Source organism: Palaemon carinicauda, chromosome 2, assembly GCF_036898095.1.
Source record: "Palaemon carinicauda isolate YSFRI2023 chromosome 2, ASM3689809v2, whole genome shotgun sequence".
NCBI lineage: Eukaryota > Metazoa > Arthropoda > Malacostraca > Decapoda > Palaemonidae > Palaemon > Palaemon carinicauda.
The window spans coordinates 47,028,167-47,040,246 of NC_090726.1; the positions used below are offsets into that span (position 1 = coordinate 47,028,167).

Sequence of the window (12,080 nt, forward strand, 5' to 3'; positions counted from 1 at the left end):
ATACATACCTAAGGTATAAACAATGTAGGTGTGTGTGGGTTTAATTAAACAATTATACTAAAATCTTTTGAAATAAGTCAATCATGTAACTCCCTAATAATTATATTGAAACTGTGTACGATAATTTTGCTTGAAAAACGACAATTTTAAGGCTCATGTACGACAATCCAGTCGAAATAATCTGGCAACCCTGTGTCAATGTCACTTTGTGGGCGGTGTTTGCAAACGAACACCTGTAATTTTTTTTTAATTATTTCAACTTTTGACGAACATTTAATCCAAGATCATCGAAATTCTAACCGACAGAGGTTTTCTAAGTCATATTTTAGTCTAGTAAGTAAGTAAATTATAAGTTTTTTGTTAATTATAGACAGTTTTACAGTAAACGTGTCAAGTCATTTTGCCCGACCTAAAATGTCGCCGAAAGTAAAGGCAGCGTGTTAAGGTAATAAAATGTTTTATCCTTCTTTAATGATCTTTCTTTAATGTAGATAACTATACGTAGGTAATAAATCAATTTTTATTTAATGTTAACTGGAATATTTGGTATTGTACACTATTACAGGGTAATGTAGCCTAGGGAAAGAAAACTACTTTTTTTTCGTATATCTCACTGTTCATGATAAAAGGTTTAATTATAGGACATTGGGGGTTGAATGCATAATGAAAGCCATGCCCATAACTCCCTTATTTTTAACCCATCCTCTAAGAATACGACAGTCTAAGGGGGTTCGCAGGGGTTGTTCTCCCCCGTTAGGTAAGGATACAATTTGTAGGTTAGGTTAGGTAAGGAAGTTAAGGTTAGGTGTTATTATATATCGTTAAGTGGGAGGTCCTGTCCGTTGTTATACAAAGGGTATGAAAAGTGCAGTGCCAGTTGAGAATACGACAGCCTAATGGGGTTTGCATGGGGTGTCCCCCCCCCCCCCCCCCCCCCCCCCCCCCGTTAGGTAAGGATACGATTTGTAGGTGAGGTTAGGTGGTGGTCTATGCATTCAAGTAGGAGGTCCTGTCCGTCGTTATACAAAGACGCCAAACAGTGCAGTACCAGTTAGGACATTGAAATTAGCATAATTAAATAGGTCTTTGCAGATAACAAAGTTGCAGGCTTTAATAAAAAAAATTCCTATTTTGCTTTTTACGATGGTCGTCCACTGTTTTAGGTTAGAGTTCTCTTGCTTGAGTGTACACTCGGCACACTATTCTATCTTATATCTTTTTTTGTTGTTTTTATAGTTCATATAGGAGATATTTATATTAATGTTATTACTGTTCTTAGAATATTTTATTTTTCCTTATATCCTTTAATCACTAGGCTATTTTCCCTGTTGGAGCTCCTGGCCTTATAGTATCCTGCTTTTCCAACTAGGGTTGTAGTTAAGCAAGTAATGATAATGATAATGATAATAATTTGTCCTCGTATCACTTGGCACAGGAGCCTGGTTCCACCCTGTAGTTCAGGAAAAGAGTGATAGGTTGTGTTTCTGTCGTACTTTACTCGTTTGAACAATAAAAGGCTCAACGTTTTATATTCTTAACCTCTTGGTTATTTGTTTTCTATATTGGAATATACATTGTAATTACAGCTCTTATTTCATTTTTTTTATTTTAATAATGAAATGTTAGGATAGAAACCCGTGTTTGATATATTTAGTCTGTTAACCCTTTTACCCCCAGGCTATTTGGAACTTTCCAACCCTTAACCCCCGGGGGTTATTTTTTTTCAAGCACATTTTGCAGTATATTTTTTTTAAATTGCTCTAACAGCCTTAATTTTCGTCATAGAGAGGTCAGGTTGGTCTCATTCTCTGGGAAAATGCCTGAAGTTTCTCATAATATTATAAAAAATATGCAAAAAAAAATGTAAATAGCAGTTTTTCAATATTAATCTTACCCGATGATCATGTAGCTGTCAACTCCGTTGCCCGACAGAAATCTACGGTCGGGATACGCCAGCGATCGCTATCCAGGTGGGGGTGTACACAACAACGCCATCTGTGGTCAGGTACTCAAGTACTTCTTGTCAACAAGACCTCAATTTTTCCTCTGTCGTGCCGCCGGCAAGACCTACATGGATACGCTGTTGATTTTGGAGTCTTTTGTTCACGTTTTGGTGATGTATTTGCTCTGAAATTTAGCCTTCGCTGTTCAGGAAGACTTTATCCTTAGCTTAGCAAGCTTTTGGTATTAATTTGATTTCATTGGTTAACGATCTTTGCTTAATTTTGGAATTCCCCCTTGACTACCTCTAATTCAAGATGTCTGACCATTCCCAAGTTCCTAAATACAGGCAGTGTACTGTTAGGACTTGTACTAGGCGTCTTCCGAAGGCCTCTATAGATCCTCACACCGTATGTTCCAATTGTAGGGGAAAATCCTGTCAATTGGAAGATCGATGTGGGGAATGTGCTGGGCTTTCGGAATTCGATTTTAATGAATTCCTCAGATATGCACGTAGGTTAGAGAAGGAGAGAGATAGGAGGAGTTCTTCTCGCTCTGTGGATTTTTCCTCTCCCCATGCCCCTCAACCTTTTCCTTCCCCTGTGGTGGTGACTCCCGAACCTGCTACGAGTGCTCAGCCTGCAATGGCTGATATGTTGCGTGCCATTCAGGCTCTCGGTGATAAGGTGGAGTCGTTGGTTAGTGACCGCAATCAGCTCTTGGCAGATGTCAGAGAGCTGAAAGCGAAGAGTGCAGTGGGAAGTGTTAGTGCTAGTGATGTGCATAGTGTCAGTGTCAGTGTTGCGCATGAGGGTACATCTGTGCGTGCCAGTCGTCCTCCCAGTCCGGGACCTCTTGCAAGCTCCCAAGCCCAGGGGAGAAGCAATGTCGAAGGACCAAAGGGTTCGGCAGGCCTTGATCGGCGCACGGATGTATCCTCAGTGGTTGCGGACGCATCTGCTAAGGATCGTCCCTTCCACTCCCAGACGAATGAGCCCTTACATTCCTCGTCTGTGGAAGAGGTTTCCAGGAGGAAACGGTGGACCAAGGTCTCACGACCGCTCAAACGTAAGGTCCCTTCCGAGCTAGTCCAACGGCCCAGGTGTAGCCACTGGGTCAGTTCGTACTCGCCTCAGTCATCTGATGACAGGCCTCTGCACCGTCTGTTGTTGCTCCTACCACAGTAGACCCTAAGTGGTCCATGCTGCAGACTATGCAGTCTCAGCTTGCGGCTTTTATGCAGGAGTATCATGCCGAGAAGGTTAACACCTCTCCTGTTAACCTACAACCCGCAGAGGTTGTGCGCTCAGCAGATACTGCGGCTGCCTGCTACCACACCCCACCTGTGAGAGCTCCTCCACCGATGCGCAGTCCTCACTGCCAGACGCATGTTCTTGCTGCACCATCTGCTAACATGCGTGAGCTGCCGCATCAGGAGTTGCCGGGTTCCAGCACTATGCGGCATTCTCCTCAGCCCATGCAGCATGCTCTGCAGACCTTACAGCATGCTCCGCATACCATGCAGCATGCTCCGCATACCATGCAGCATGAGCCGCATACCATGCAGCATGAGCCGCATACCTTACAGCATGCTCTGCATACCATACCGCATGCTCCTCAGCCCACCGCAGACCCTCCCACACACCAGCCCTCTGCTTTTGTTGTTGCCAGCTCACATACTGTCCAGCAGAGGCATGATGATGGATCCGCAGGTACGCATGCACCCGTTCTGCAGGATTCAGCCGTTCAGCTTGCTGCTCTGCCTTTGCCACTCACAACTCAACTTTCGGATGATGATGTATCGGAGGATGAAGCTGCTCATCTGGATGATCCTCACTCTGATGTTGAAGGACACAAGTCTTCGCCACCCTCCTTAGACTTTCGCAAAGTCCTTGCTTTGTTCAGGGAATTGTATCCTGAACACTTTGTGTCTGCAACCCCTCGTTCTCCTCCCTCCGAGTTTGCTCTGGGCATGCAGTCTGCTGCGCCTGCCTTCACCAAGCTTGTTCTCGCCAGATCATCAAGGAGAGCTTTGAGGGTTATGGGGGACTGGTTGCATTCCAAGAAGCAACTGGGAAGGACCTCTTTTGTGTTTCCTCCTCCCAAGCTGGCTTCTAAGTCGAGCGTCTGGTATGCCACGGGAGAGGAACCTGGCTTGGGGGTTCCTGCCTCTGCCCAGGCCGACTTCTCAAGTCTGGTTGACTCTCCCCGCAGGTTGGCTATGAGACGTTCGAAGATCTGCTGGTCCTTTTCCGATCTTGATCATATGTTGAAGGGAGTCTTTCGTGCCTTCGAGATTTTCAACTTCCTCGATTGGTGTTTGGGAGCCTTAAGCAGGAAGACTTCCCCTTCAGATAAGGACTCGGCCATGCTGATCATGTCTAGCATGGACAAGGCAATACGGGATGGGTCTGGTGAACTTGCGGCTTCATATGTATCAGGAGTCCTCAAGAAGAGAGAACATCTGTGCTCCTTCTTATCTGCTGGTATCACTCCTTGCCAGAAGTCAGAGTTCCTGTTCGCTCCTCTCTCCAAGTGTCTGTTTCCGGAGGAGTTGATTAAGGGGATGGCTGCCTCTCTTATCCAGAAGGATACTCATGACCTCATGGCTTCTTCTGCACGTAAGGCTAAAACCTTACCTTCCGTGCCTAGACCCTTCCGCCCTTTAGCAGTTGATACACCTGCTTCTAGGTTCATCCCGCCCTTTCGTGGCAGAACCTCCAGCAGAGGAGGTACCCGTGCAGACAGTCACCGTGGCAAGTCCAAGAAGGGTTCCAAGTCCGCAAAAGGCAAGTTTTGACTGCCTTCCTCTCCAGACAGCAGTAGGAGCCAGACTCAAGACCTTCTGGCAAGCTTGGGAGAGCAGAGGTGCAGACGCTCAGTCTGTGAAGTGGCTAAGGGAGGGATACAGAATTCCGTTCTGCCTCACTCCCCCTCTAGCTACATCTCCCATCAACCTCTCTCCCAACTACAAGGAGAAGGACAAGAGGCTAGCGTTGCAACAAGAGGTGTCGCTCTTGCTACAAAAGGAAGCAGTGGTCATAGTCCGGGATCATCAATCCCCGGGCTTTTACAACCGTCTCTTCCTGGTAGCCAAGAAGACAGGAGGTTGGAGACCGGTGCTGGACGTCAGTGCTCTCAATGCTTATGTCACCAAGCAGACGTTCACGATGGAGACGACGAAGTCGGTCCTAGCAGCGGTCAGGCAGGAGGACTGGATGGTCTCGTTAGACCTGAAAGACACATACTTTCACGTCCCCATCCATCCAGACTCCCAACCTTTCCTAAGATTCGTCTTTGGAAAGGTTGTGTACCAGTTCCAAGCCCTGTGCTTTGGCCTAAGCACGGCACCTCTTGTGTTTACGAGACTGATGAGGAATATTGCGAAATTCCTTCACTTAGCAGACATCAGAGCCTCCCTCTATTTAGACGACTGGCTTTTAAGAGCTCCCACAAGTCGTCGCTGTCTGGAGAATCTCAGATGGACTATGGATCTGACCAAGGAACTGGGCCTCCTGGTCAATTTAGAGAAGTCCCAGCTCGTCCCATCCCAGACCATTGTTTACCTGGGTATGGAGATTCAGAGTCGAGCTTTTCGGGCTTTTCCGTCGGCCCCAAGGATCAACCAAGCCCTAGAGTGCATCCAGAGCATGCTGAGAAGGAACCGATGCTCAGTCAGGCAGTGGATGAGTCTAACAGGGACACTTTCATCGCTGGCCCTGTTCATCGAGTTAGGGAGACTCCACCTCCGCCCCCTTCAGTATCATCTAGCTGCTCACTGGATAAAGGACATGACGCTAGAGACGGTCTCAGTTCCTGTTTCCGAAGAGATGAGGTCTACTCTAACGTGGTGGAAGAACAGCATTCTTCTCAAGGAAGGTCTATCTTTAGCTGTTCAGACCCCCGACCACCGTCTCTTCTCGGACGCATCAGACTCGGGCTGGGGTGCGACATTGGACGGACAGGAATGCTCGGGAACATGGAATCAGGAGCAAAGGACACTTCACATCAATTGCAAGGAGTTGTTGGCGGTTCATCTGGCCTTGATAAACTTCAAGTCCCTCCAGCTAAACAAGGTGGTGGAGGTGAACTCCGACAACACCACAGCCTTGGCTTACATCTCCAAGCAGGGGGGGACTCATTCGAGGAAGTTGTTCGAGATCGCAAGGGACCTCCTCATTTGGTCAAAAGATCGAAAGCTCACGCTGGTAACGAGGTTCATTCAGGGCGATATGAATGTCATGGCAGATCGCCTCAGCCGGAAGGGTCAGGTCATCCCCACAGAGTGGACCCTTCACAAGAATGTTTGCAGCAGACTTTGGGCCCTGTGGGGTCAGCCAACCATAGATCTGTTCGCTACCTCGATGACCAAGAGGCTCCCATTGTATTGTTCTCCGATTCCAGACCCAGCAGCAGTTCACGTGGATGCCTTTCTGCTGGATTGGTCCCATCTCGACCTGTATGCATTCCCGCCGTTCAAGATTGTCAACAGGGTACTTCAGAAGTTCGCCTCTCACAAAGGGACACGGCTGACGTTGGTTGCTCCCCTCTGGCCCGCGAGAGAATGGTTCACAGAGGTACTGCAATGGCTGGTCGACGTTCCCAGGACTCTTCCTCTAAGAGTGGACCTTCTGCGTCAACCTCACGTAAAGAAGGTACACCCAAACCTCCACGCTCTTCGTCTGACTGCCTTCAGACTATCGAAAGACTCTCAAGAGCTAGAGGCTTTTCGAAGGAGGCAGCCAGAGCGATTGCCAGAGCAAGGAGGACATCCACTCTCAGAGTCTATCAATCTAAATGGGAAGTCTTCCGAACCTGGTGCAAGGCCAATGCAGTTTCCTCAACCAGTACCACTGTAACCCAGATTGCTGACTTCCTGTTACATCTAAGGAACGTTAGATCCCTATCAGCTCCTACGATCAAGGGTTACAGAAGTATGTTGGCAGCGGTTTTCCGCCACAGAGGCTTGGATCTTTCCACCAACAAAGATCTACAGGACCTCCTTAGGTCTTTTGAGACCTCAAAGGAACGTCGGTTGTCCACTCCAGGCTGGAATCTAGACGTGGTCCTAAGGTTCCTTATGTCATCTAGATTTGAACCGCTCCAATCTGCCTCTTTTAAGGACCTCACTTTAAAAACTCTTTTCCTCGTATGCCTAGCAACAGCTAAAAGAGTAAGTGAGATCCACGCCTTCAGCAGGAACATAGGTTTCACATCGGAAACGGCTACATGTTCCTTGCAGCTCGGTTTTTTGGCTAAAAACGAGCTTCCTTCACGTCCTTGGCCTAAATCGTTCGAGATCCCTAGCCTGTCCAACTTGGTGGGGAACGAACTGGAGAGAGTACTTTGCCCAGTCAGAGCTCTTAGGCACTATCTAAAAAGGTCAAAACCTTTACGAGGACAATCAGAAGCCTTATGGTGTGCTGTTAAGAAGCCTTCGCTACCAATGTCTAAGAACGCAGTTTCTTACTACATCAGGCTTCTGATTAGAGAAGCTCATTCTCATCTGAAGGAAGAAGACCTTGCTTTGCTGAAGGTAAGGACACATGAAGTGAGAGCTGTGGCTACTTCAGTGGCCTTCAAACAGAACCGTTCTCTGCAGAGTGTTATGGATGCAACCTATTGGAGAAGCAAGTCAGTGTTCGCATCATTCTATCTCAAAGATGTCCAGTCTCTTTACGAGAACTGCTACACCCTGGGACCATTCGTAGCAGCGAGTGCAGTAGTAGGTGAGGGCTCAGCCACTACATTCCCATAATCCCATAACCTTTTTAACCTTTCTCTTGAATACTTTTTATTGTTGTTTTTGGGTTGTACGGTCGGCTAAGAAGCCTTCCGCATCCTGGTTGATTTGGCGGGTGGTCAATTCTTTCTTGAGAAGCGCCTAGGTTAGAGGTTGTGATGAGGTCCTTTAGTATGGGTTGCAGCCCTTTATACTTCAGCACCTAAGAATCGTTCAGCATCCTAAGAGGACCGCTACGCTCAGTAAGGAAGACGTACTTAATAAAGGCAGAGTAATGGTTCAAGTCGACTTCCTTACCAGGTACTTATTTATTTTATATTTGTTATTTTGAATAACTAATAAAATGAAATACGGGATACTTAGCTTCTTTGTTAACAAGTATGCTGGTCTCCACCCACCACCCTGGGTGTGAATCAGCTACATGATCATCGGGTAAGATTAATATTGAAAAATGTTATTTTCATTAGTAAAATAAATTTTTGAATATACTTACCCGATGATCATGATTTAAAGGACCCGCCCTTCCTCCCCATAGAGAACCAGTGGACCGAGGAGAAAATTGAGGTCTTGTTGACAAGAAGTACTTGAGTACCTGACCACAGATGGCGCTGTTGTGTACACCCCCACCTGGATAGCGATCGCTGGCGTATCCCGACCGTAGATTTCTGTCGGGCAACGGAGTTGACAGCTACATGATCATCGGGTAAGTATATTCAAAAATTTATTTTACTAATGAAAATAACATTTTTTGCAAGGATGTACCGGTATGTTTAAGGGGGTAAAGGGATGAGTTTTGTGAAACGTACCATTACGTCCTTTTGGGGTAAAAGGGTTAAGTTTGTATAATTGAACCAAAATACTAGGCAATGGGGGTAATGTGCGTAGCGATCATGATTCACTTGCCAGAACATAGGAATAATTAGATAATGTTAAATTGCAAGCCAAGCAGTGGCGATTCTAGGGGGGGGCCAGGGGGGGGGCATGGCCCCCCCAGTTTTTTGGCTGGCCCCCAGCTTGGCCCCCCCAGTTTTTGTTTCCATATCCTAATTCTAAATAAGCTTAGTTTAGGCATATATAATAATATAATATAATATATAATATAAATATATACCTTATAAATTATACAGTATACTATATATACACTCAAATATCCCATCCTATCACAATAACTAGACGTAATCACAAAAAAAAAAAAAAAAGATGGTAACGTTGCTAGATTAAAATTATTGGAATTTTTTTTACACCTCCGTCCTCCTCGCCCGCTTGGGTTTGTGTGACGCGAATCAGACGCGTATGTTTCTTCCATGTATGATGTGATGATGTGATCAGTACATGTAGTCCGTTTCTGTGAGACTGTGAGCCGGTCAAGTCAGTTTTTACCCGATTAGTGTCTTATTGAGTGTCTAAAGCATAATTATTTGTGCATAAGTGCATTTGAGCATAAGTGGTATTCATTATTTCGTCTCATACAAAGTGGGAGTAGACTAGTGGCTATGAGATATTCGATCTTTATGTACAGTATGTGGGTGTTTCACATAAGAAGCGGATACGAAAATAGAGTAAAAAAATAATTATACGAAATCTTAGAAAAAGAATGAGAAGAATCTGACAGGCGGGTGTAAAGTAGCAAACAATGTACACTAATTTTTTTGTTATATGATGTAGGTCTATATCCCAACTCAAGTTTTAACCCTTCAACCCAGTGTTAACCTTTTCACAAACAGATCTGACAAAAGCCAAATATAAATATTGTCGTTAGCCATATTTGAAAGAAAATAACTAAATAGGCCAAAATACAAGTAGCTGGTGAGTCGGTGACAATTAACCCCATTTTATTTTTACATAGAAAACAATTCCTATAATAATAAAAATCGTCTAGGCCTAATTGTATCATAATTTTTGTGATTCGTGAATGTTGGCAGTGATAGTGTAGGCCTATATGTGCATATATTTATTATACTGTATACATGTTATACACACACACACACACCCACACACACACATATATATATATATATATATATATGTGGGTGTGGGTGTGTGTGTGTGTGTGACAGTGTGTGTGTGTGCGTGCTGTCATCATCTTCTATTCTTCCAGTCGGTAGTCGGCAAAACCGCAAATTTTATCACATTTTTCTGTGGTGACAGGTGTGTTGTGTTAATTGTGAATTACGTGTGATTATTTGATTTAATTTATTTTTTTTTTCAGAACTTACTATCACAGATAATTTTATTGTACTATAGACAATCATGGATAAATTTGTAATTAAAAAACGCAGTGAATGTGATACACCATTGACAGTAAACCTTGAATCTGATAAACCTGCTAAGAAGTCAGAGGGAGACTGTGATCGTGAAAGTATTGGCAATCCTGCAAGATCAAGTTCACATGATCATCCAACAAAGAAACAGAAAAAGGAAGATTCTGCACCAGCTGACATTTCTCAATCTGCTTCTGAGAATCCTATTCAGCCAATAAGTGAGGCATACCAGAAGAAAGTTCTTGAAAATCGTCATTACATAAAGACATTAGGTGAAATAATCCTGTTGACTGTAACACAAGACATTTCGCAGAGAGGACATAGAGAAGGTGATGATGAACTGAATCCAGGAAATGTTCGTAAGATTCTCAGATTCACTGCTAAACGTGATCCTATTATAGCTGATAGAGTAGAAAGTGGTCCAAAAAATGAAAAATACACTTGTTCTGCAATACAAAATGAGATGATTGACACACTTGCATGTATGGTGAAGGAAGAAATTGCAGAAAAAGTTAGGTCATGTCATTACTTTTCTGTTCAAGCTGATGAAGCCAAGGATGTTAGTAAGGCAGAGCAGTTGGCATTAGTTATTAGATTTTATGATGAAATAGCAAATTGTATTCAGGAGTGCTTCATTTCTTTCACTCAGATGGACTTGTTGGATGCTGCCTCTATCACAGATATTATTTTGAAGAGTTTGGATAAACTGGGGTTGGATTACAAATCTTCTCTTGTAGGATTAGGATTTGATGGGGCATCAGTGATGAGTGGAGGGATTAGTGGTGTTCAGAAACGAATTCGTGATAAAGCTCCTTTTGCATATTATATACACTGCTATGGACACAGGCTCAATTTAGTGTTGATAAATGTTGCAAAGTATGTACCCGAAGCTGCTGAATTCTTTAGTTTGCTTGAAGAACTCTATATCTTTGCTAGTAACTCGGTAGTTCATGAGAAATTCATTTTGATACAGCGTGAAATGTTGCCTAAAGAACAAGTACGAGAACTGCAGCATCTCAGTGACACAAGGTGGTGGTGTCGGGCCACTTCGTGTGAAAATGCTCTACTCCGTCTGCAATGCATAATGAGACTTTTGAAGGAAATTTCTGAAGATGACATTGGTGCCCGAGCTGTATCCGCTCGCGGTTTGCTTGCCCAGATTGATGCAGAGTTTGTTTACTTATTGCAATTTTTCACAGATATTCTTGGAAAAGTTAATAAAGTGTCTACACAGCTACAGGATAAACAAGCAGACCTAGGAAAAGCAGCAAATCTAATTTCGTCACTCCATGAACATTTAGTTAATGTACGCAACTCTGACTTGAATGACCATTACTCTGAGAAGGTTAATGAACTCTGCAGGAAATGCTGCATTACACCAACAACAACAAGAAAACGGGTAAAGAAACCTCGTAAGCTTGATGGATTTATCGTGTTTGAAACAAGTGGTCAAGGATCTTCTGTTCCATGTCATGTGCAACACATCAGGATTTTCTATGAAGTCCTAGACTGCTTAATTAGTGAATTAGACCGTCGTTTCTCCAAAGAGTCAAATGCAATTTTCTGTGGTATTTCAGCTCTCTGTCCTGGAGGACAGACATTCTTGTTAGAAGAAGACTTGAAGGCATATGCAATGGCATACTCGGTCAGTCAAAATGATTTACAATATGAGATCCCTCTGGTGAAGAAATTACTCACGAAAGAGCCAATACAGCCTACATCCATTACACAATTCCTGTCATTCCTTAGTCCTTATAAGGCTGCATTTGACTGTTTGTACAAACTATTGTTAATATCTGTCACTCTTCCTGTTACCAGTGCTTCTTGTGAGAGAAGTTTTTCAAAAATGAAATTAGTGAAAACATTTCTCAGAAATTCCATGACCAGTGCTAGATTGAGTAATATCGCATTACTGTCCATTGAAAGTGCACGTGCCGAGGGAATTGATTTAGACTGTTTTGTTGATGAATTTGATAGCCGGCATGATAATCGTAGAATTAAGCTGCACTAAATATACGTACTATAATCTACTTCACCTCAGGAAAGGGAAACTCGCCCTGTTGGCAACACTGCATTACTTCATGCATGCTTGCATGGGGTTTTAATATCAACATAATATTTACATTACATTCATA

The 12,080-nt window shown here is 43.9% G+C and overlaps 1 protein-coding gene across 3 annotated transcripts in view; it reads left to right on the forward strand.

Annotated features, from left to right (window-relative positions):
• The first annotated feature begins 188 nt into the window (after window positions 1-188).
• LOC137624685 (nicotinamide riboside kinase 1-like) overlaps window positions 189-12,080 on the forward strand; it is a 61,845-nt gene continuing 49,953 nt past the window's right edge. The window contains exon 1 of one of the 3 annotated variants that reach the window (XM_068355644.1): window positions 189-337. In XM_068355644.1, the coding sequence (XP_068211745.1) occupies window positions 199-337 (139 nt within the window). In that variant the 5' untranslated portion in view covers window positions 189-198. Of the gene's footprint in view, window positions 338-426; window positions 446-12,080 lie in introns of those variants that run through there. The other 2 variants (XM_068355648.1, XM_068355653.1) reach the window with 2 other exon arrangements.